We start from the raw sequence: 25,126 nt of genomic DNA, 5'->3' as shown, positions 1-25,126 counted from the left end.
CCCCTCTTCTTAAGGAAATCAGCCAGGCCTCAGATGGAGCTGTTGTCCTGACAACCTAAAGGCGCATCAGGCTTTCATTGAGGCTGGCTGCTGCTGAAGCGGGCAGTTGTGCAAAGCGAGGGGCCACGCTGAGGGGAGGGTGGAGGGGCTGTTGAAATCCGCGGGGGGCGGGGGAGGTGCCGAGCGAGGCAGGGAGGGAGGGACTGGAAGGAGAAACAGGAAGGGGAGGAGGGGGAGGAGGGAGACTCCCGGCTTCTGCCGCTGTTGTGTGGGTTTCTTTACACTCGCTGGCAGGCTGAGTGCCGGCTCCCTCGCCTACCCGCCCGGGAAAGTGGGTTACGGAGGGAAGAAGCTCCTCTCCGACGCTGGCCAAGGAGCATCCAGCCAGAGAGACCAGAGACCACCTTCCTTTTTGCCGCCTTCTCTCCATCTTTCCTGGAGGGTTTTATATTTGTACTCTCACCTTTAAAATTGTGTTCCTTTGACTTTTTCCCACCTCAGCTCGGGTTTTATGAGGGCTTTGTGAAGTCTTAGAGGGAGAAGAGACTGAGCGAGGGAAAGAGAGAGGCAAAGTGGAAAGGACCTCAGATTGGCAGAGAGCGTTCCGCCTCTGCTGTGGATGAAAGCCCTCCGTTGGTAAAGCCCGCTCGGCGAGCAGCGCGCACACACACGCCCTCCAGAGTAGCCCCGACCCCGCACCTCGGCGTGGCCACCATGGTCGCCAGAGTTCAGCCTGATCGGAAACAGTTGCCTCTGGTCCTACTGAGATTGCTCTGCCTTCTTCCCACAGGATTGCCCGTCCGCAGCGTGGATTTTAACCGAGGCACCGACAACATCACCGTGAGGCAGGGGGACACGGCCATCCTCAGGTAGGGCTTTCGGGCAACTTTTCTGAGGCGCTTAAGTGTGTGTGGATGTGTGTTCTCCTTGAACTCCAGTTCCTGATGTTGCAGGCTTGTGGAGGGTGTGCGTGTGTGCGTGTGTGTGTGTGTGTGTGTGTGTGTGTGTGTCCGCGCGCGCGCGCGCGCTTTCGTGCGCCTTTTACGGTCGGGTCGAAATATCTGCCAACAAATCTCAAGGGGATTCTGGTCCCTGTCCAGGACCAGCAGGGTTGATTAAATGTTGTTTGGTTCTTCATATCTTGTTTCTCTTACTGAGAAAGCATAACTTCATCTACGGTGTTAATGACATTAGGGCGGTATTGCTTTTGTGACTGGAGATGCTTTGCATAAGAGTTTTGTTAGGGTTCCTTAATTGAGAAAGAAGAGTTGTTGGTTCTGGCTTTTAGAGAGTGTACACAGGATTGCATTCTCCGTGGTGTCCGTGTGTATGTGCGTGTGGATATGTACATAAAGGCTCTCACTCTGCCCCAACAGTAGTTTGGTTAGGAGACTTTTCCTAAGGATCTTCTAATTGACATGGAGGACAGTAAATCAATCTTTAGAACTTTGGTTAGTTCCTGAGCCTTTTCTGGTATGTAGCCTTCAACACAAGAATGAAGAGGAGAAAAAAAGGAACTTGCCAAATTGCTGTTATTTAAGAATAGTAGTCTTAAGCACAGAGGTTAGGAAATAATTAACCTGGCATAAAATGGATATTTCAAATTGATTATTGACCTCAACATCTCATCTCTATGCAGTTCTGCCAAACTCTGAAATATAATTTGGGATTGAAATTTGTAAAGGAAGAGTCCCAAGTCCTTGGAGTTTGACCCCTATAAGGGACAGTGAGCTGGAGAAACTCGGATGGAACCTAGCCATAATTCTGTTTCTAAAAAGCTCCTAGCCTGTTTTTCTGCATTTCTTTTCTCTCTTTCCCTTCTCTATCCACTGCATATATCCCTTGTCTCTTTTTATAGCTTTCCTTGAATTTCTATCAGATACTAAAAACATAAAAAAAAAAAAAAAGAATGAAAGAAAATGTTCTCCTTGGAGATCCTTTAAAATCTTATTTCATCCAAATGAAATGACCTAGTGTCAGTCTGTCTGGCTAGCTAATATTGCTTGTTGTGGCAATAAAAAGCAGCATCCTATAGAAAAGAAGCCTCTAATCTGTGTGCAAGGAGCTGATAGTGCATAAACCCTGGGGCATCAGGGAGCAGTTCTGTAGCAGAGCTGCCTACAGCAGCAAAGTTTTCCTTCCTTTCCTCAGAAATAAATTTGGTTGGCTGTCATGGTGTCCTGCTTTGGGATCGCTTGCCTTGTTAGAGAGGAATGTGTATATTGTGCATGTTGTGTTGTGTGTGTGTGTGTTGCTGTGGAGTATAAAAACTAAGAAAATCCTAATGTGTAAGTATCCCTTTCTTCATTTCCTGAGCACTAGATTATGAATCCCAAAGATCCTACTATCCAAAGCATATTTTCCCTTCCAGCTCTCCAGCCCTGTAAAACCTGCAAGTGTGATTTATCCACACGGAGTAATAAGATTTATAGAGTAATTTATCTGTTTGCAAAGGGATATGGACATAATGCAGAAAATGTTTTGCAAGCAGGTCGCCTTAACTGCTAGCATTCATATTCCCTAACATCATTAACCCTTTACAAGGGAAGCATTCTCTGTAAATTTATGCTATTCTTAGAAAGATTTGTTTTCACTGATTTTAAAAATGAATATGGGAAAAGTGAATACTCTGGGTGTATAAGTTTTTATTTATGTGTCCATGAACTTTGTAACGTCTTTGTAATTCAGCATCACCTATGTCTTAAGCTACAGTTATCCAAGAGTTAGATAAGCATGTCAATGCTAATTTAGAAGGAAAAAAAGGAATGTTTATATTTTTGTGCACTGTATGCATAGAAATCTATGTCTATGAGAGGCAGTCTCACTACATAAATATCTATATATGATATGTACATACTTCTGTGTCTCAAAAGAAATAGAGTTTTCTTTAAGCACTACACTTTAGTAGACATTGCAATGTGGAAATGGTAGATTGTGAGAATAGAGAATAAATATAGAAGCAGTTATTCTCTGGGAGAGAGAAGGTAGACAAATAGTGCATGTAAAGAAGTCACCTGAGAGAGTCCATTGCTTTCCCAGACCTCACCTAATGTGCCCCCTTTTTTTTTTCCTTTGCTTTGGACAAGGCTTTATTTTTGGGTTCGTGGAGCTCTATCAGAAGTAACTATGGAGAGAGTTCCCTTTGTTTTCTTAGCTGACCTTCTTCTCAATCTCTTTAACTGAGTCCAGTAAGCTTTGTGGGTCAGTTTCCTGCTGAAGAATGGCACTCTTGCTTTCTGTTTACAAGTCTAGCCTGGGAAACGCTTGCTTCCACTTTATTTGTGACACTTTACTGGGAGCATGAGCTTCCAGGGGAGGAGAGGAAGGAGAACTTGATTCATTGGAAGCCACAGTAGATGTTTGGCACGGAGAAAGTGAAATGGCAAAGGGAAAAAACGTCCTCTCTCAGTGAGTCTGTGGCCCTGAATGATCTAAAATGGCAACAAGAGACAAGGGAGGTTTGTAATTCTGGTGGTCCAGTGACGGGAGCTTGGCTGACTGTCCCCAAAACATCTACCTTCACTGCCTTACTTCCATGAGCAAGTGTTTTTTGGGGCGTAATTGATGCATATTTTTGTATAATTATGGTCTTTGATATAAATGTGTGTCTTGATAGGAGAGCATATACAAGTCTTGGTGTCTTGTTCTCTAATTTCTATCTTTTGTAAAAAATAAAAGAAAGACTATAGAATGAAGGTGACAAAACTAGTTGGAAACAGAAAGAATTCATGTATACCTGCCTAACCCTGTTGTTTCCCAGAAGGAATTCTAGATCTTTCTGGGCACCTCTATAAGAGCCTGTGAGAATGAAAGGAAACCACAGCACCAACTTCCATCTCAAAGGCAAAGGATCAGAGTGTGTGTCAGAGACCAGAGGCAGAAGCAGCAGCACCTGGGTTGCCTTCCTAAATCCTACTGGACCAGAATCTATGTTTACATTGGTTTGCGCAGTAAAGTATGAGGCACATTTATCCACCTGACCTTGTTGTTGTTAAGTCACTCAGTCGTGTCCGACTTTTGGCAACCCCATGGACTGCAGCGCCCCAGGCTTCCCTGTCCTTCACCATCCCCCAGAGTTTGCTCAGACTCATGTCCATTTGAGGGGAAGTCTCGGTTGCTTTTCTGAATCCTCCTCACGACCACTACCCACAAGTGGAAGAGTTCATCAATGATTGGATGAGTTTCTAGCCCTGGTCCTTCTAACCCTCCTCCTTGTACTCAGGCTCCCATAGGGATTCACTTCCTGATGAATCTTGGCAGGTTGAAACCATGCAGACATTTTGATAAATTAAAGGAAGAGTGGAAATAATGTTCCAATCTGGCCTTTAAAATTTCATTTTTAACAGTCCCACAAACAGTATTTTCAATATTAGCAGCATATGTCTGGAAAGATAATTATAAAATAGTTAATTCCAATATATCTGCTCATACGGTAACTTTTGTAGAATGACATATATGCATATCTGGACATATTCCCTAAGTACATGTATGGTGAGATGCAGAGAGTACACATTTGTGTTGTGACTTTAAATATTTAAAATTGGGGGTATTGAAATTGCATTTATTTCACTAGTCTGACCCTATTTGATGCTTTCAGGATATTATAATACTTTCTATGGTGATCAGATTTTTCCCATTTAAATGTAAATGTACCTAGTAAGTGTTAGGTATAAGAAACTAAGTATCTATGTTTAAAATAGTTAAATGTTTAGTTTTTCAAAATTCTTGGTCTTTATTTCCTTGTTTGTTTCTACAGTAAAAGAAAAAGAAGAAACATTAAAAAGATGTGATTATTTGACAGCAAAATGTAAAAATTTTGTGCAAATTTCAAGGGAAAAAATGGCTTCTCTTCTATAAAGCATCTGGCACGCCTACATTCACAAAGAAACTGTCAACAATCAAACAAACTCCTGACACAATATGTGATTTTTCTACCACTTATAATTATTTATTATTTGAAAACAAACTTTATGTTTATACAGGGAGAGTTTGAGAAAGTTTTCTTTTTCTGTAGCTAACTCACTAAAGGTAATCAAAATATATGGGTTATTACTGATACTTTAAGGACTGATCATTTTGCCCATTAAGTCCTGTCTCAAATATATTTAGTAAATAGTGGAGTGAATATTTGTTGTCTAAGAATATAGCATATCATCAGTTCAGTTCAGTTCAGTTCAGTCGCTCAGTCGTGTCCGACTCTTTGCGACCCCATGAAATGCAGCATGCCAGGCCTCCCTGTCCATCACCAACTCCCGGAGTTCACTGAGACTCACGTCCATCGAGTCACTGATGCCATCCAGCCATCTCATCCTCTGTCGTCCCCTTCTCCTCCTGCCCCCAATTCCTCTCAGCATCAGAGTCTTTTCCAATGAGTCAACTCTTTGCATGAGGTGGCCAGAGTACTGGAGTTTCAGCTTTAGCATCATTCCTTCCAAAGAAATCCCATATACATCATTAAAGATGTTTATGCATTTATATCACTTACTGTTCATTTATGTCCTGAGGAACACAGCAGCAAATCTCATGTGACAAACGCAAACTGTGGTAATTTGTGTTTCTGTAAGTATGAAACACATACATACAACACATGTTAAGCTAATTGTCCTGTGCACTTTGACTTTGAATGAATTATTTTTAGAACTGTGGTGTGAACAACCAAAGATGACTGACTCATCTACTAAATCAGTTGGTGAGGGTTAAACATTTGTGTTTCTTGAAGCCGGTGAGCATTATGTGGGCATAATAGCAAATTCAGGCAAAAAAAAAAAAAAAATTAGTGCGTTAATGTGGTCTCTTAGAGCTCCAAGTACCAGTGTCTGTGACTCAGCTGGTAGGAGGTTTCCTGCAGCAAGGCACCCCTTGCTGTTATCACCGGAGCCCCAGAAGCCTACCCTTTCAGGTACCCTTATGACCATTGGTCTTGCTCTTCTGTGAATATCCTGCCTGTTACTTTGTATAACTCAGGAGTGTTGGACTATAACTTTGGATCTGTCCTTGTATGCTACATGGCTTTGAAAACATCTCTTAAATATTTTGAGTTGCTGATTTCATTTATAAAATGATGAAATTACCTGCTTTAGTTATTCTATCATCAGATCAGATCAGATATAGGGTTGTTTTAAACACCCCATAAGAGATAAAGTAGTTCAGTTTGGTAAATCATAAACTGCTACATAAAGCAGAAAGTGTCAGTTGTTCTCTAACTACATGTAGCCAATTGTCAATGTTTCTCAAACTTGAAGGTGTATCCAAATTGGAAAGTGAAAAAGTGAAAGTCACTCAGTTGTGTCTGATTCTTTGTGACCCCATGGACTATATAGTCCATGAAATTCTCCAGGCCAAAATACTGGAGTGGGCTGCTGTTCCCTTCTCCAGGGGATCTTCCCAACCTAGGGATTGAACCCAGGTCTCCTGCATTGCAGGTAGATTCTTTACCAGCTGAGCCTCCAGGGAAGCCCAAATTACCTGGAGTGCTCATTAAAAACACAGACTACCTGGACCCCATCTTCAGAGTTTCTGATTTCAGTAAATTTCAGGGGGCTGAAGTCTGCATTCCTAGCAAGTACTCAGATAGTGCTGATGCTGCGGGACTGGGCCACACTTTGAGAACCACCCACTCTGGCTGCTACATGTGTCTTCTGTAGATGAGCATCTTCAGTATCTGATAGTCACTTGCTAAATTCCAAAATCTCAGAGCCTGTCCCAGGCCTACTGAATCAGAATCTGCATTTAACAAGATCCCAAGTGATTCATAAGCACATTAGAGTTGGAGAAATGGTGCTGCAGAGAGTTCATAACCGTGGCTGAACATTATATTCTACTGGAAGCCTTTTAAAAAAGAATGAAGCCACATATTCCCTACTCTCTGAAATCCTGATTGAATTAGTTTGAGATGGGGCTTGGGTGTAGGTATTTAAAAAAATGATCTGATGTGTACAGAGTTGAGAACTACTGCTTTACTGGTTGAAAATTTTTTTACAAACCATGTTCAGGGCAGCATTTTCTAGATATGTAGGAAAAAGTATAGTCATGTGTGCAGTTTGGGAAATATTTCAACAGCATAGATGTACAAATTCAATTGAGAGAGAGGAAGGAGATCATCATAGATCCATTTCTTCACCACACAATCTCATCCCTACAGTGTCATGGAAAATAGAGTGATTTTATTTTAATATGGGTCCAATTTATATAATATCTCCTGAAACAGCATTAAAGCTTGATTTTTCATGTCCTGTTGTCTTGTGTTCTCTCTTTCATTTATGTTAGCCAAGACACAAAAGATACAAAACGGTTTTAGATTTTTTTTTTTTTAATGGCGGAAAAGAGACTTTAGTCAAGGAAAATGTCTTTGGTCTTATTCAAATAGGCTTACTTCTGTGTACTTCTGTTGTCGTGTTTGCCACAAATATGATCTACAAAATAATAGCTAGATGTTTGCAGAATTCATCTCAACTTTACATGGTGATCAGTCGACCTGAAACTAATAGGCAAATGTTTATGTCAAAGATAAAGAATTTTTTTTATCAAGGGTATAAGTTTAGAATGTTCAGAAAGTAGAGTTGTCTCATGATATCTGTGAGGATTCATTCCAAGAACACCTTCTATACCTAAATCTGCAGGTGTTCAAGTCTCTTATATATAACAGAATTGTATTCGCATGTAACATACGCACATGCCTCAGTATACTTTAAGTCATCTCTGGATTACTTATAATACCTAATATAATGTAAATGCTATGTTAATAGTTGTAAATAAAATGTAAATGCTATGTAAATAGTTGCCAGTGCCCTGGCAAATTCAAGCTTTGCTTTTTTGGAACTTTCTGGAATTTTTCTTCCAAATATTTTCAATCTTCAGTTGGTTGAATTCATGGATGCAGAATCTGTGGATACAGAGGGCCAACTGTAGTCAGAAGACCAAGATCTAAACATCCTGAAAGAGTCAGATCTATTAAATGTGTGTAAGTGACACTTACTTGACCTACTACGCAAGCTATGCCTATGATCAAATGAGATACTATGTATCCAACTGTTTTGTAAACTGTAAAATGGCATAAAATGTAATCTCTTAGTAAAATTTTTATCATTATATTCACAGTAGGAAATAACTTAAAAAATTAGAAAACTGTAAACTAAGCGTTTTATTTGTATTCCTATAAAAATAGAAAGTTGGCCATTTGCTCTAAGATGTTTGTATCAATTCTTTTCAAGCCCTTTATTTATTTATTTATTTTTTTGAATTTGTTTTTATTTTTATTGGGCTCTAGGGAATGGGATGGGGAATACCTGTGTTAAGTTATGCCCCACTAGGGTTCATTCTAACTTTCCTGGGATAGCTTTCAGAGCTTTTTCTTTTTCTTGGAGCCGCTGCTCTTGCTGGCAGCAGCCTCTTCAGGTCCACTGATGAGTGGCTCCTCCTTGGGAGACAATTTCCGCTTTTTCTTGGGGACCCTCTTGTTTTCTGACTCATCAGGGTCAGTAACTGGTTCCTCTTTGGGAAAAGATTTCTTCCTCTTGGGAAGACTTCCAGTACCAGCTGTCTCTTCAAGATCACTACTAACTAGCTCTTCCTTGGAAAAATATTTCTTTTTCTTGGGTTTGGAAAAAGACACAGAAGGGTCTTCCATTCCATTCTCCTGAAGAACCTCCTGGGGCTTTTGCTTTTTCTTCTTTATGGGTCTTTCACTTGTCTCCTCACACTCCTCCAGGGCACTGCTATTTTCTGAAGAAGCCAGGGCAATCGCAGCCAGCCTTTTCTTTTCCTTCTTCAAGTGTTTCTTCTCCTGTTTCTCGAGCTTCCTAGTAATCTCAGCAGCCGCTTCCTCTGCCTGAACCATTGCCTCCTTCATGACATCCAGATTCTTTCGGGGAATCTCTCCAGTCTCATAGAAGGACAGCCGCTCCTCAACTTGTTCTCGAAGCTTCTCCCCAAAAACACTGGTGGGCACCTCAGAGAAGCAATCGATTCGTGAGGCAATACTGCATTTGTTTGCCAGGTATTGGGAGATGCGACCTTTGTTCTTGGCAGCTGCTCGGCCAATGAAGGTAGAGTGGAAAATGAGTCCGTATTTTGGGGTGTTAACCCTTGTCTTCAAGGCTCTGGAAACTTGGTCCCTTTGCTGGGCCCAGGGAATCACTCAGACACCAGGACTGGCCTTTTCAAGCCCTTTAAAGTAATGTGTATCTTAGGGTATAGATTGAGCTTGGTATCAGGAGTGCAGGATGAATGAACACATTTTTGTAGTCACCTGTAATCAAAACATAATCTCAAGTTAATGAGTGATTAACCTTTCAGAAGAAAACACGTTGCTTCAGAGTTTGTTAATTACTCTGGGTAAATTTGTAGAAATTTAGACTAGGAAAGGTCTTGGAGATTAGGCAGTCTACCATTTTCTTTTAAAGTGATATAACTGAGAAGAGAAAAATTTAATTGGTTGTCCAAAGATTTGAGTGACTATTTGAGAACTAGAATAGATGTCTCCTATTTCTCATTTCAGAGTTCTTTATTCCACAGTACCCCTGAAATTGTTTTCTTGTTATACCATGATATGCCATTGTTGCCCCTCTAAAAATTGTTAAAACATCTCTTCCTCTTTCCCTTCCTTCCCTGATTCTGCCCTCTCTTTCCTCCTCTCCCTGTCCTTCCCTTCCCCTCCCCTTGCCTCCTTTCTTCTCTATTGTTGCCCCGCCCTTCTCTCTTCTCACCGCCCTTTCTCTCTCTCCTCCTTACTCTCCTCTCTTCACTTTCTCAGCCCTGCATATCAAAACTGAACTTGCCTGCAGAGGATCATCCAGGTAGTGCTGATCAAGGAGGGACTTTTCAGGAAATGCATCTTTCCCATGTTTGCTGTCTATCTGAGCCAGATGGATTTTCTTTTTGTGTAGCCTCCATTGTATCATATTCTCAAAGCTATTCTTATACTTGGTGGAAACTCTGCAGAGATCTCCTGCCTTCAACAACTTTTGTTTCCTTTTGTTTTTAAGCCTTTCCTTCCTGCTTCTGATACCCCTACCTGTTACTCAGAATTCTTATTTGAATTCTTACCTGGTTTCTTTCTTATCCGAAAATTCTTTGGCCCAGTACTTCTCTTGGGTTCCTAAGCTCTACTACCTTCTAATGACCACTTGTGACCTTCTGCTTGGTTTAAGTCTCCTATGATTTGTCCTTCTTGGAGACTCGACTAGGATGGCTGCAGTAAGGTTGTGGCATCAGTTGGCAGGCTCTCCTTTGCACAGTCTCAAAGGGTACTCAGTCTTTGAAGACACTGTTACTTGTATCAGATTCTTTCAGTGAAGATAGATTTTTTATTTTATTTTTTTCTAATTTGTACAAAAGTTACTTTGGGCTAATAGTTGGGACTGATGGTGGTAAACTGGGGGAACTAGAAATAGATCTAGACCTGTCTCTGGGGATGGTGGAGGCACTGCAGGCACTTATGCCCTGCTGCAGGTGCCTAGGGAGTTTCTGGTGTGGCATGAGGACAAGGTCTCATGAAGCTTTCTTACCTAGTAAGTGGCAGAGCCACGGGAGGTATAACACGGAACACCAAGAAAAGGGCAGAGCACGCAGTAAGGGGAAAATAGCAGGTCAGCAGCTTTCACTGAGACCCCCCCAGGTGGCAGGCAGTGTTACAGGGAGGTCTCAGCTCCTAGCAGAGACTTAGTCTCTAGACTGAGGCTCAGAAAAGCAACAAGAGTCCTTGGCTTAAACACTGGCTTGAACAGGACAGAGTCCTCAGTAATAAGGGATATTCTCCAGACATATTGCCAAGATAAGTAACTTGTTCAAGGAGTAAAAGAGAAGGATGTAGTCTCTAGAACTGAAGTTCTGTCAAAGCTGTTGTAACAAGGGGTGACACAGAGATTCATCTCAGAATGCTGAAACCCATCTTTTTATACTTTCACTATATAAGTTCAGGATCATAAACCCAGTCCAGCTTTGTGGGGTAAAGATGAAGACAAAGGTCTGCAATGAAGTAGGAATGACACTACTTGCTTCTCCTTGCCATAGGTAACCTTACTGGATTACCTCTTTAGTCTACTTAGACTTTCCAGACTCCAGATAGTTGGCAGAACCATGGATCTGAGCTCACCTGACTAGCCCAAGCCTACTGTCTTTCAGTGTTAATCTAGAAATGTCCCCAGATCCTTCAAAGGCTTCTCATCATTCACAACGTAACGTCAGAGCTCCTTGGCCTGTATGATGCTCCATGACCTGCTACTTCACTGTGTCCACTAATTCAGAACCACTTACAATCGGTGCCCTTGAGCACGCTGGTGTGTGTGCACACACAGTGCTGGTTCTTTCCTTTCTTCATGATGCTCTCCCTGCCTGGAACCTCTTCTTTCCCCTCTCCACCCCTCCCTTTACACTTCTTTGTTGGGTTGCCTCTATGCTGCTCTTTGTAGGCTCCAGGTTAGTTCTGGTTTTGTCTGTTTCAGGTAATCTTCCCTAATTTTCCTCAACATCTTATTTATTATCACCAACAGCCACTCTGTACACTGCCCTCCAGCTTAACTGAAATGTAGTTGACAAAATTGCATATAGTTAAGGTATACAAAGGGATGATGTGATATATGTATCAACTGCGAAAAGATGGCTAAAATCAATTGACACATTCATCACCTCATATGGTTATCTTTGTGTGTGTGAGTGTGTGAGAGAGAGAGAGAGAACACTGAAGATTGATTTACCTAGAAAACTTCATATATACAATATAAAAACCATAGTCACCATGCTGTGCTTTATATTCCCAAAACTTATTCATCTTATGACTGAAAATCTGTACTCTTTGACTAATATCTCCCCATTTCTGCCGCCCCTCAAGCCCCTCACAATCACCATGCTGCTTTCTGCCTCTATGACTTTGACTTTCTTAGATTCTGCATGTAGGTAAGACAATACAGAATTTATCTTTATCTGTCTAGCTTATTTCATTTAGCATAACGTCCTCCAGGTTTATTCACATTGTTGCAGAGGGCAAAATTTTCTTATTTTTTTAATAGCTGAATAATATTCCACTGTGTGTATGTAGATAAAGGTCTCCTGCTTTCTTTATCCATTCTTACATCTGTGAATGCTTAGTTTGTTGCCATGACTTAGCTATTTTGAATAATACTGCAAAGAATACAGGAGTGTGGAGATCTCTTTGAGATAGTAATTCTGTTGCCTTCAGATATATACCCAGAAGTGGGATCACTTCAGTATATGCATATCTCAGTGTAGCATTTACTACACTTAAAAGTTATACTCACTTGTATCTTGCTTCCAGTGTCCTATTAGCTCTTCAAAGTCACGTGTCTCATCTATGTTACCTTTTCACTCCAGTATTTTTAGCCTATAACCCATAGGTGCTCAGATAAATATTTGCTCACTGAATTGAGCAGAGAGGGATAGTCATACTGTAAATCAAGCTGAGCAGATATTGGTTTATGAAAGAAGAAACAAATTAGAAGGAGACATGGGTGAAGCAAGTTATGTTAGTGGTGGAATCATCCAGCCCTAGAGTGATCATGGATGTGTGGTAAAGACGATGTAGTAAAATAAGAAATTGATTGTTTTCTGATCATTAGTGAGGTGGATTAGGGGGTTTTGCTAGAAATATCAATACTTTGAACATTTCTCATTGCAGCTATTTTCAAGGACAGCTCTCTAGAGAAGGTCAAATAGGGTATTTTAGGAGAATCGCAATACTGAAGTCACATGGCCCAGACAATTATGCAGTTTCCTCTGAGAGATGAGCAGCTTGTGACCGAGCCAAGAGACCTTCAGTGCTCCTGAAGTGAGGCATATCCACAGTCTGAAGAGCTCAGCCTCGCAGCAGCTGCCTGTTAAAGGATATACTTTCTGGAAACTGCTGAGACTTTCTCCCTCTAGTGGTGGCCATGAACTTTCAGGGACTAAGTTGGGGATTTGGGAGCAGGATTGTTGTGCACCTCATCTGTTCTCCTTTGGTGTGAAATGAGGCAAGGGGTAGAACACTCATACTCATTTGACTCAAAGTAATTATTCACACTGAACAATGATGCCTACCTGAGTTTTGCAGTGTAGGGTTCATTACTCACTCCTGGAGAAATTCCAGCTTGACTGTACAGTGGGCTTTGTAATAATCCCAAATTCCCTTTTGTACATCTTGCCATAATGCACAAGGGCATTGTTTGTATTAGGTCAGAGGGGAAATGCAACCCAGATTCTCATACAATAATGCATTAATATTTATCCTGTTGTAATCTTTGATGATGTGTTTCTATATTGAATGTCTGTATCTTGAAGTTTTTGAAAATAACATCCTTTCTGAAGCTGTGCTTTAGACATGTTACTGTTTGTCACACTATCCTTCTAGAAACAAAAGATAACAATGAAAGTGATGCAGTTCAGTACGAAGTCATAAGTAACCAAAATACATGTGAAAACACTGATTGTGAAAAATAATTGGTTTTCTTGTTCCTAATTTTTGTGCTTCTTCATCTCATTCTAACATACTGCATCAGGGCTGTTTATTTTATGGAGTTTGAATCACATATGGCTGCCAGTTTGTGGCTGACTTTCATCTTGAGATAACCAAAGCTTGTTGTCATCTTGTGTATGTTCATGATGCAATTGTATGAGCATATCTTAAGATCAGCATTTTCTATTGCTGAATCGTGAGCTGAGCATATGAATGGATTTTTATTTGACTCTCTTTTGACCTCTATTCTTCCATGTATCTTTGGTGTCTAATCTGATGAATTAATATCTAATATTATCACCATGACAAGGAACTGCCTAAAGTCTATAGGATATTACTAGATTAGAGAAATTCTAGATTGAAAATCAAGAGATTTAGACTTTAGTCCGACAAAAAGTATTGTCTGTAGAAAGTTGGAAATTAGTTTCCATAGTTTCACCTCCAAAACTGGTATAATTCCTACTTGCCTATTAAACAAAGATGTCGGTCTGGTAAAGTGACATTATATTTTTGAATATGGTTGAGTACATCAGATGAAATGCATGATGTTATAAATCGTATGATGATATGCTCAAATTAAAAAGAATAATAAACTCCTGTATTATAAATGTCATGAAACAGAAAGTTAGTCTCACAGTTGTGTCTGACTCTTTGCAATCCCATGTAGCATGCCTGGCTCCTCTGCCCATGGGATTCTCCTGGCAAGAATACTGGAGTTGGGTTGCCAACAAGGAGTGTTGGCATATACATAAGAATACAAGGCGTGGGTTGCCATTGCCTTCTCCAGGGATCTTCCCAACCTCGAGATTGAACCTACATTTCCCGCATTGCAGGTGGATTCTTTACCAACTGAGCCACTAGGGAAGCCATAAATGTTATAGTGTAGGAAATAAAAATATTTTCACATCTTACTGCCTTAATTCTTATATAAAAATGAAACAGCTCAAAATATAGATATTCAGAAAATAATAAGTGTTTATACAGAATCTGTTATGTTTAAGCAATTTGTGTCACAGATATACTTATTAATCTGTACTGTATAGATGTGTTTGAACACATTTTTATTTTTAATTTCAACATATATTTATAATTATATATAAAAAGAAAAAGCATACATGTACCTTTTATATGTACACAAAATTTGCATACACAAAGTGTAAATGTGAATATTATTGTGAACATGGATCATAGCACACTCTAATAGGAACATAATTAATTTGGTGCACTAATGATTGGGGAAATTTATGGCAAACTACCAAGTTTTCCAGGTTATCAAGGATGTGAATATATACAGTATATAAGAAGCATCACATGCTGGCTTTCTTAATTTGTTTTGGTTAATATGTTTTATTTGTAATTAGTAATTATGCAAGTTCTAGAATTATTTTGAAAAAGAAGTCATACTTAATATTTCTTGTTTCTATTACATGTTGGTTATCATAGAGTTCCAAGAAAGGAAAGTGAAATCTTATACTATTTTTTCTATGTATATTATGGAGTAGAAATTAATACTATCTTAGCTAAATGAAAAATAGTTTAAAAAATAGGCAATTTTTTAATATATGATTCCAATGCTAGACTAAATTTCTATTTTCTTTCATCTCAGTCACCAAAATGTCTAGTTATCTTCCTGAAGATGAGAAACTGGCCACTAAAAGAGAAGAATAAGAATTTAAGTTAAATTTCAATTTATCAAGTCAAATGATCATATTTATGCTTTTATACCCTTTTCAATCTTAAACACTCAAGGCATGTGAAGAAATGATTTGAGTAGTATAAATAAGTTCAGCTATAAGTCTCATATGTATTACACCTAGGTCACTAAAATAACTTAACAGCATGATTGTAGAAATATTATTGCTAACATTTAAAAACCTGTAGAAAATAGAAATTTTTCATTCTATTGGTGGCATACAATATTGTCCTGTTATAAATAAAAGGGGCAAATAATATTAAATCAGCAACAACAGCAAAAATATAAATGCTAGAATATTTTGAAAAGGAAGCAGCAATCACTAGATGCCAACGTAGGTTCCCTAGAAACAAACTATAATAAGGGAAATAAATTTCTTTAAAGCAAACAAAATTCCAGTAAATTAGGGAAATGCCATTCACTCTCAGAATCTGTATTTATGAACAGATTATGGATCTGTAATGAGCTAGATTTTTTTTTTTGGCTTGAACAATCAAGCCAGAGAAACTGATTGATGGTGGTTGAGGATTCTCTGTCTGTCCTTGGCCATGTTCAATATTTGGATAAAAAGAAAGCAGGAGGCAAAACTTCTACCATGTGTATGACACAAAAATAAAAGGATTCTCTTTGTCGACAAGTTTATGAGATGAAAATTGGCGCTAGCTGTAGGGGGGCAAATGTAGCCCTATATAAAGAGAACTGGAGAAGGGAATGGCAACCACTCCAGTATTCTTGCCTAGACAATTCCAGAGGAATTCTCTAGGAGGACAGAGGAGTCTGGTAGGCTACGGTCCACGGGGTTGGACACGACTGAGCAACTAACATACATAAAAAAGAACATTATTCGTATGTTTGTGTGTGTTTATGTCCTGTCTCATTTAAAAAAAAAAGAGAAAAGAGAGGCAAAGAACTTAGGGTAGTTTATAATTTAAACAAAGCGTCGTTTAAATAAGCAAATCAACTCGAGTAATTTTTAAAAGATGAACATTTTTTAATGACGTAGTGGAAATAGCACAGCTTCTCACCAGGAGGCCTAGCTCCAAGTATCATGTCTGTCAATTATCAGCTTTGCAAACATGGACAAATCACTTACCCCTACGAGCCTCAAGGCCTTTATTTATAAAATGAAAATGGCAATAATATTATTTACCTTCTTATTCCAGTAGGTTATTATAAGAATAAAATAAGAAGGATCTACAATTCCAGTTGTCTCTCCATATCTGTGGGTTCTGCATCCATGGATTCAACCAACTGTGGGTTGAAAATACTTTTTTAAAAAAATCCCTCAAAAGTTCTAAAATGCAAAACTTGAATTTACTAGAGTGATGGCAACTATGTACATAGCATTTACATTGTGTTTACAGCTATTGACAAAGCATTTGTGTAGTATTTGGTATTCTAAGTAATCCAGAGATGATTTAAAGTCTATGGGAATATGTGCGTAGGTTATATGCAAGTATGACACCATTTTATAATATAAGGGTTTTGAGCATCTGTGGATTTTGGTATTCATGGGATGGAAGTCCTGAAACCAATCCTCTGTGGATACTTAGGGATGACTATGTACAGCTGACTCTTGAACAATGTAGGGGTTGGGGGCCCTGAACCTCAGTGCAGTTTGAAAATCTTCCTCTTGTGTGCTTGGTTTCTTTGTATCCTAGATATCTCTGTAATTACAACTCAGATTCACACAACCAAGGATCATGTGGTACTGTATAAACTATTGAAAACATCCAAGTATAAGTGGACCTGTGCAGTTCAAATGCATGTTTTTCAAGCTGCTGCTGCTGCTAAATCGCTTCAGTTGTGTCCGACTCATAGCGACCCCAGGGACTGAAGCCTACCGGGCTCCTCTGTCCATGGGATTTTCTAGGCAAGAGTACTGGAGTGGGTTGCCATTGCCTTCTCCATGTTTTTCAAGAGTCCACTGTATATACTTATCTGCAGGTATGTGTGTATTTATTTTATAAATGTCATTTGCTATTCTGCTAAGTGTAATAGATCTCCTTGTGAAGATGTAAGCTGTTAGTCATTTCATGTTTAAGTAGAGCCCAGGTAACCACTACTGAGAAATGTTATTTAGGAAAAAATAAAAACCTTTATGTAGTAGAAGGTTGATTTCTCAATGTCTCTACTACTACTATTCTGTGATACTCTGAATTTCTACTCTCATTTATGTATGTTCTTGCTCATATCCCTTTGTAACTTTGACTGCTTATAAACAATTCCATTCAGAATTGGATCTTCTCATTTTTTTAGTAAGTTTTAAAATTCATACTTTTAGCTATTAATACTTTCTTTCCACCGGAGAATTTGCAACCATGTCAAGAGAGGGGCTGTGTAGACTTAAAACAGAAGATCTATTTAGGTGTTGTATTGTCCTATGTAGAAAAATATCAAAATAAAATTTGATATTAGAAAGATACTTTTATATTTATGCAGCTTCATAGAGTTTGATCAGGTCAAATGGTGAGCTCATCACTTACATCTTCTGACTCCCTCTATTACTTCAGCATTCATGTTAACGTAATTTTGCCTGAAATCCAATCTATGGCCATCTTGCTGCCATCTGAATTTAAAAATTATGAAATCAAAGGAACTTATTTACAAAACACAAACAGACTAACAGAGAATGAACTTATGGTTATCATGGAGGAAGGATGATGGGAGGAGGGATAGATTGGGAGTTTGGAATTGACATGTGCACTCTGCTATATTTGAAATAGATAACCAACAAGGACTTAGTATAAAAAATAAATTTTGAAAGCAAGACTTTTTACGTTAACTTTCAAATCTCTGCCCTATCTCAAACTCTTATTCAACATGGCTGAAATTGTTACCTAGTTTACAAAGAGTAAAACATGATGCTACCTCCAAGTCTACGCTTCCTGTTGACTCTCTTCCTATACAGAGGCCTTAGATGCCCTAAGCCTTGAACTTCTCAAATTTGCCTGAGACCTGAAAGGACTCAGTCACCTCCCTACAGTTTGATGTAAGAACCTTCCCTCTGCTGACCCTGAAGAATTATCAGGGATGTTCTCCAGTAGAATGGAAGTGGGGCAGCAGTGGCCATGGACTTTATTTTTATTAGTCAGGGGGTAAATCTGTTATTCTTACACTGAGGAGTGGTTTATTATTGTTGTTCAGTCATTCAGTTGTGTCTGACTCTTTGCAACCCCATGGACTATGGTACGCAGGTTTCTCTGTCCTTCACCCGCTCCTGGAGTTTGCTCAAACTCATGTCCATTGAGTCGGTGATACCATCCAACCATCTCATCCTCTGTCATTCCCTTCTCCTGCCTTCAGTCTTTCCCAGCATCAGGGTCTTTTCCAATAAGTTGGCTCTTCATATCAGGTGGCCAAAGTATTGGAGCTTCAGCTTCAGCATAGTCCTTCCAGTGAATATTCAGGGTTGATTTCCTTTAGGATTGACTGATTTGATCCTCTTGTAGTCCGAGGGACTCTCAAGAGTCTTCTCCAACACTCCAGTTTGAAAGCATCAATTCTTTGGTCAATTTTATATAGTCCAACTCTCACATCCATATATGACTACTGGAAAAACCATAGCTTTGACTATATGGAACTTTGTAGGCAAAGTAATGTCTCTGCTTTTTAATGCACTGTCCAGGTTTGTCATAGCTTTTCTTCCTAGAAGCAAGTGCCTTTAATTTCATGATTGCAGTCACCATCTGTGTTGATTTTGGAGCCCAAGAAAATAAAGTATGTCATGGTTTCCATTGTTTCCCCATCTATTTGCCATGAAGTGATGGAACTGGATGCCATGATCTTCATTTTTTGAATGTTGAGTTTTAAGCCAACTTTTTCTCTCTCCTCTTTCACTTTCCTCAAGAGGCTCTTCAATTCCTCTTTGCTTTCTGCTGTAAGGGTGGTGTCATCTGCATATCTGAGGTTATTTATATTTCTCCCACCAATACTGATTCCAGCTTGTGCTTCATTCATCTTGACATTTTGCATGATGTACTCTGCATAAGTTAAATAAGCAGGGTTACAATATACAACCTTGTTGTACTCCTTTCCCTTATTTTTCATATCAAGTGCCTTCTCCATAAAAAATGAAGTAACAGAACTTGAAGGTCTTATTTTCTCTTCTTACTATTCAGATAACCTCTGCTCTCACTAAATATGAGGTCACCCAACAAATTGTGTCCTTCAGTGTATCCAGATAAACCATACTTCCACCTCCTGCTAAACCCAATCTCTCTCCAACTTCAGCATTTTTGTTTTCTTATTTTTCATAGGCATGTTTCCTTATTTTATCCTTTTTTTTTTGTAAAATGACTTTAATTTACCCAAAAGCTCAGCTGTTAAAATTTAGAAACGGCAATTATCAGGGTATGAAACCAGTCTCTTTCCTTTTGAGCCGACAGGTACTTAGCCAATTGCCTTGTCATCACCTTAGCAGTGTTCACGGTAAAAGAAGCATTGATGCTCGGCTCTGTCTGTGGAACCAGATGACTTTTAAATACAGAGTGTGGCATTTTGGGTAATAGTTTGGAAAGAGTTCTGAAAGTCCAAGCAAACAAAAGTGGAGATTTCAAGGGAGAAAGGAAAAAAACAGGGACAGGTCGGGGCAAGCAGATTAGGGAAGGATCAGGTGTCAGGATTTCAGTAGAACACAGTTAGCCCCATTTCAAAGTGGGTTATCTGTGTGTAAAGCTGAAAATATTTCCAAGAATGTCACAGTTTCCCGATGGAAAGTCTGTGGATGCCAAAATAAAAATGGAGCTCGTTAAAAGATAATGACAAGAGATCCTAAGAATTATCTAACAAAGTCCTAAATATGTCAGAGTTAATTCCTTGTGGATAAAGTCGCAGTTAAATTCAATCTTAGTCCTAAGAGGAAAGATTTATGCAATCCAATTCCCAAGCCCTAGTCTCTTAGGAAGCTACAAAATCATTGCAAAGTGTCCAAACTTCCCATATTATACCTTAAGCATTATGTGTAAACATCCTATATCTCACATGTAAATAAACAGATTCTTTCATATCAATTGTAGACTATTATAATGAAAAATGTATTAAAGATTTTCTGAATATATGAGAGTTTTGAATTTTTTTTTTTTGCTAGACATTTCCTAAATTAAAAAGAGGTAAGAAAATGTATTTTGTAACAAAAGGATCCTCTTATTTAGAAAGGTTGCAAACCATTCTACACTAGGTAAGGATAGGTCCACTGTTATTCAGGCAGAGTTGCCCATTGGCAAGTAAATATGAGAACATAATGTTCAAAAAAGATCTGAGTTACTGAGGATAACCAACTATTTTCCTGTTAGGAATAGTTTAAACTGTAGATGGAATTGATAAGGGAAAGAGTGTAATATGGGTAGTTACTATAGTATGCATAACCCTGTGTTATATATTCTATGGGGATTAAACAAATGTCAAAAAAAAGTAAATTTGTAGTGAATATTAAGTTTTAGGATTCTTCCCTTACGGTGTCCAGTTACTCAGAAACTTTGTGTTTAATTTTTAATTTTATTTTTTTAAAGAAAGACTTCATACTGTATAAATTTTAAGCTCCACAAAAATATGTATCCATATTATTTTAATCCATCAAGAAACTTGTACATAGGAGAAGTTAAGTAACAATGAAAGGAATACATTCCTAATGGTGGCTCAATGGCTTTTCAAAAATTGCTGTGGGCTGATGTGTTACTATGGACATTTTTAATGAAAGAACTGAGTCTTAAGCGTTGTGGTGAAACTGAAATGGGGGCAGAGAGAAAAAATAGAAAGGCAGGCACTTCAGTAAGGGACTGAGGGCAAGCTAAATAGGGTAAGCCAATCTCAGGTTGTGTGCTAGAAGGAGAACCCCAGGGGATCTTTGTTTTCAAACTTTTGACACACTTTTTTGCTTCTAGGAAGATGAGTAATTATAATCATGGCCCACTGTACTGTAGACTCCTTGGACTCATCATTCTTCACTACAAGATACAGCCTTACTATAGATGTTGACAGCTGTTATGTTGCTTCAAATTTAGGAAAGATGGTGATGATGACTCTGGGGTTCAGGGTGAATAAAGAAGACACAGGGCGGTCACAGAAGATATGTTTATGTTTCACATGTGGTCTCCCAACTGGGCTGCAGTGCTGTTACAGTTATTATTATGCTTTCTTTTATTTTTCTTTTTGGTAAATTTCCTAAGCTGTCTCTTAGTAAAGGGACTTCTTGTTACTGCTGTCACTCGATTCCACAGCTTTGTCAGTGCATAACTGACTTTGTTTGTTCATATATTGAGTTCTTACTTCATGCTAGGCCCTGGATTGAGTCCCAGCAATGAAAAGTAAATAATGTAGAGCCTGTGGTCTAACATTCTAGATTTTCACCTCTGTTTGGATTCTTCTGCAAACACAGGTTTTCATCAGTCCCTTACTTTTCTCAATAAACTGTGATCAGCTTCCAGTGTTTGTCCCCTTGGCCTCAATTTTAAAGCCCTCAGGGTATCTAACCATCAGGCCTTAGTGCTTCTGTCTGTAATACTCATCCTCTTTTTGTCAGAATGTTTCCTGATACATGTGCCCTTCCTTTTTTATATTAAATTTGATTTTCCTTCAGGGTAAGTGGTTTAGTTTATCCCCTCCACCTACATAAACTACTCACCCTAAGCCCTTCTTCCTTTAAGCAATTATTAATTATCCCATCCTTAATTTATTATTTTTCCTTGTTTATTTATTTGTCTGTATGTTTTGGAACCTCTCAGTAAATCCAACAGTTCCATGCTTAAGGATTTGCTAATGGTTTTCTGCATTTTAGCTTGTATCCTCAACTAGAATGAAAACTCCCTAAATCATAGAATCAAGGAAGGTTAGAGACCATACAAGTACCTTGGTCTGGGTAATCTCTCCATCAGTACTCGTATTGATGTACTTACTCAAGTATATCACATTGTCTGCATTTTAAAGGAGATGATATAAAACTCTGGGGAGAATAAGGGAGTCTCCTATGGTCAAACAGCTAGTTATTAACAGATCCCAGTTTAGATCGCTGCTATTTCCATAAAGCCTTTTTTTCTTTGCCCCATATATTGCCTGGAACAGAGCTGAACAAGTAGAAAGTGCTCAGTGATTAATTTTAATGGTAGGTACAGAGTGGAGTGTGTTTGTCTCTGTGCTGCATTCTGTGGGATCTTATATGGCTAAAGCTATGGAGTGACCACAGGACATCTCTGGGACATTTTTCTCTGTCGTTAGTAAACATGAGGTGGTAAAACCTGTTGTTGTTGTTATTCAGTTGCTTAGCTGTGTCTCACTCTTTGCGACACCATGGACTGCAGCATGCCAGGCTTCCCTGTCTGTCACCATCTCATGGAGTTTGCTCAAACTCATTTCCATCAAGTCGGTGATACCATCCAACTGTTTTGTCCTCTGTTGTCCCCTTCTCCTACCTTCAATCTATCAATCAGCCTTCAGTTTGAACCAGTCTGTTGTCCCATGTCCAGCTGTAATTGTTGCTTCCTGACCTGTATCCAGGTTTCTCCAGAGACAGGTAAGGTGGTCTGGTAGCCCCATCTCTTTCAGAATTTTCCATAGTTTGTTATGATCCACACAGTCAAAAACTTTAGTGTAGTCAATGAAACAGAAGTAGATTTTTTCCCCTGGAATTCTCTTGCTTTTTCTGTGATCCAATGGATATTGGCAATTTGATCTCTGGTTCCTCTGCCTTTTCTAAATCCAGCTTTTACATGTGGAAGTACTGGGTTCACATTGTGTTGAAGCCTAGCTTGAAGGATTTTGAGCATTACCTTGCTAGCATGTGAAATAAGTGCAATTGTGTGGTAGTTAGAACATTCTTTGGCATTGCCCTTCTTTGAGATTAGAACGAAAACTGACCTTTTCCAGTCCTGTGACCACAGCTGAGTTTTCCAAATTTGCTGGCATATGGAGTGCAGCACTTTCAGAGCATCATCTTTTAGGATTGGAAATAGCTCAGCTGGAATTCCATCAGCTCTGCTCACTTTGTTCGTAATGATGCTTCCTAAGGCCCACTTGACTTTGCATTCCAGGATGTCTGGCTCTAGGTGAGTGACCACACCATCGTGGTTATCTGGGTCATTACGATCTCTTTTTTATAGTTCTTCTATATATTCTTATCATTTCTTCTTAATATCTTCTGCTTCTATTAGGTCCATACCATTTTCTGTCCTTTATTGTGCCCATCTTGGCATGAAAAGCTCTCTCAGTAACCCTAATTTTCCTGAAGAGATCTCAAGTCTTTCCCATTCTATTGTTTTCCTCTCTCTTTGCATTATTCACTTAGGATGGCTTTCTTATCGCTCCTTTCTATTCTTTGGAACTCTGTGTTCAGATGGATATATTTTTTCCTTTTCTCCTTTGCCTTTTGCATCTCTTCTTTTCTCAGCCATTTGTAAGGCCTCCCCAGACAACCGTTCTGCCTTTTTGCATTTCTTTATCTTTGGGATAGTTTCGATCACCACCTCTTGTACATTGTTATAAACTTCAGTCCATAGTTCTTCAGGCACTCTATCAGATCTAATCCCTTGAATCTCTTTGTCATTTCCACTGTATAATCATAAGGAATTTTATTTAGGTCATACCTGTATGGCCTAGTGGTTTTTCCTACTTTCTTCAATTTAAGTCTGAATTCTTCAATAAGGATTTCATGATCTGAGCGACAGTCGTCAGCTCCCAGTCTTGTTTTTGCTGACTGTATAGAATTTCTCCATTTTTGGCTGCAAAGAGTATAATCAGTCTGATTTTGGTATTGGCCATCTGGTAATGTCCGTTTGTAGAGTCGTCTCTTGTGTTGTTGGAAGAGGGTGTTTGCTATGACTAGTTGTTCTCTTGGCAAAACTGTGTTGGCCTTTGCCCTGCTTCATTTTGTACTCCAAGGCCAAACTTGCCTGTTACTCTAGGTATCTCTTGACTTCCTACTTTTGCATTCCAGTCCCCTCTAATGAAAAGGACAGCTTAATTTTTGATGTTAGTTCTACTAGGTCTTTCTTGTAGGTCTTCATAGAACCATTCAACTTCAGCTTCTTTGGCATTAGTGGTTGACATTAGTGGCATTAGTGGTGCATAGACTTGGATTACTGTGATATTGAATGGGTTACCTTGGAAATGAACTGAGATCATTCTGTTGATTTTTGAGATTGCATCCAAGTAATGACAAAGAGATTCAAGATTTTGGAATCTTTTGTTGACTCTGAGGGCTATTCCATTTCTTCTAAGGGATTCTTATCCGAAGTAGTAGGTATAATGGTCATCTGAATTAAATTCACCCATTGCCGTCCATTTTAGTTCACTGATTCCTACCACATCAAAGTTCACTCTTGGCGTCTTCTGTTTGATCAGTTCAAATTTACCTTCATTCCTGGACCTGACATTCCACGTTCCTATGCAATATTGTCCTTTACAACATCAGTCTTTAGTTTCACCACCAGACACATCCATGACTGTGCATTGTTTTCTGCTTTGGCTCAGCCTCTTTTTTCCTTCTGGAGCTATTTCTCTGCTCTTCGGTAGCATATTCGATACCTACCGACCTGGGGGTTTGATCTTTCAGTGTAATATCTTTTTGCTTTTTTATACTGTTCATGGGGTTCTCAAGGCAAGAATGCTGAAGTGGTTTGCCATTCCCTTCTCCAATTGACCTGTAGGGCCAGTGAAAATACCAAAGGTTAGCAATGGTTTTGAAATTACTTTCATGCTTATTATGGGTGATAATTGCATTTCTAGAGTTGATGACCTGGCAAAAACTTTTTGACTTAGATACCACCGGATCTCAGTGCCCAGCCCTCTCATAGGAAGTAATTTATTTGGCTGGGCAAACTTCACTCTCTTTCTTTTCATTAGTGAAGTTGGCCTCTTAGGCAAGGCATTCTCAAGAGTAATGCAAATACCTCCTTTCCTATCAATAAAGTTGTGATTTACAGTATTTAATCTAGTTGAAAGGCAAGAAAAATGGAAGTCTGCATACAGGAGAAATGAAATTATAATAAAATGGC

The 25,126-nt window shown here is 39.1% G+C and overlaps 1 protein-coding gene across 2 annotated transcripts in view; it reads left to right on the top strand.

The window, feature by feature from the left end:
• The first annotated feature begins 229 nt into the window (after positions 1 to 229).
• LSAMP (limbic system associated membrane protein) overlaps positions 230 to 25,126 on the top strand; it is a 707,286-nt gene continuing 682,389 nt past the window's right edge. The window contains exon 1 of one of the 2 annotated variants that reach the window (XM_061395219.1): positions 230 to 869. In XM_061395219.1, coding sequence (XP_061251203.1) covers positions 715 to 869 — 155 coding nt within the window. In that variant the 5' untranslated portion in view covers positions 230 to 714. The remainder of the gene's footprint in view (positions 870 to 25,126) is intronic. The other variant, XM_061395302.1, reaches the window with a different exon arrangement.

Source organism: Bos javanicus, chromosome 1, assembly GCF_032452875.1.
Source record: "Bos javanicus breed banteng chromosome 1, ARS-OSU_banteng_1.0, whole genome shotgun sequence".
Classification (NCBI taxonomy): Eukaryota; Metazoa; Chordata; class Mammalia; order Artiodactyla; family Bovidae; genus Bos; species Bos javanicus.
The sequence above is the reverse complement of the archived record's forward strand: the minus strand, read 5'-3'. Positions and strand labels throughout refer to the sequence as shown.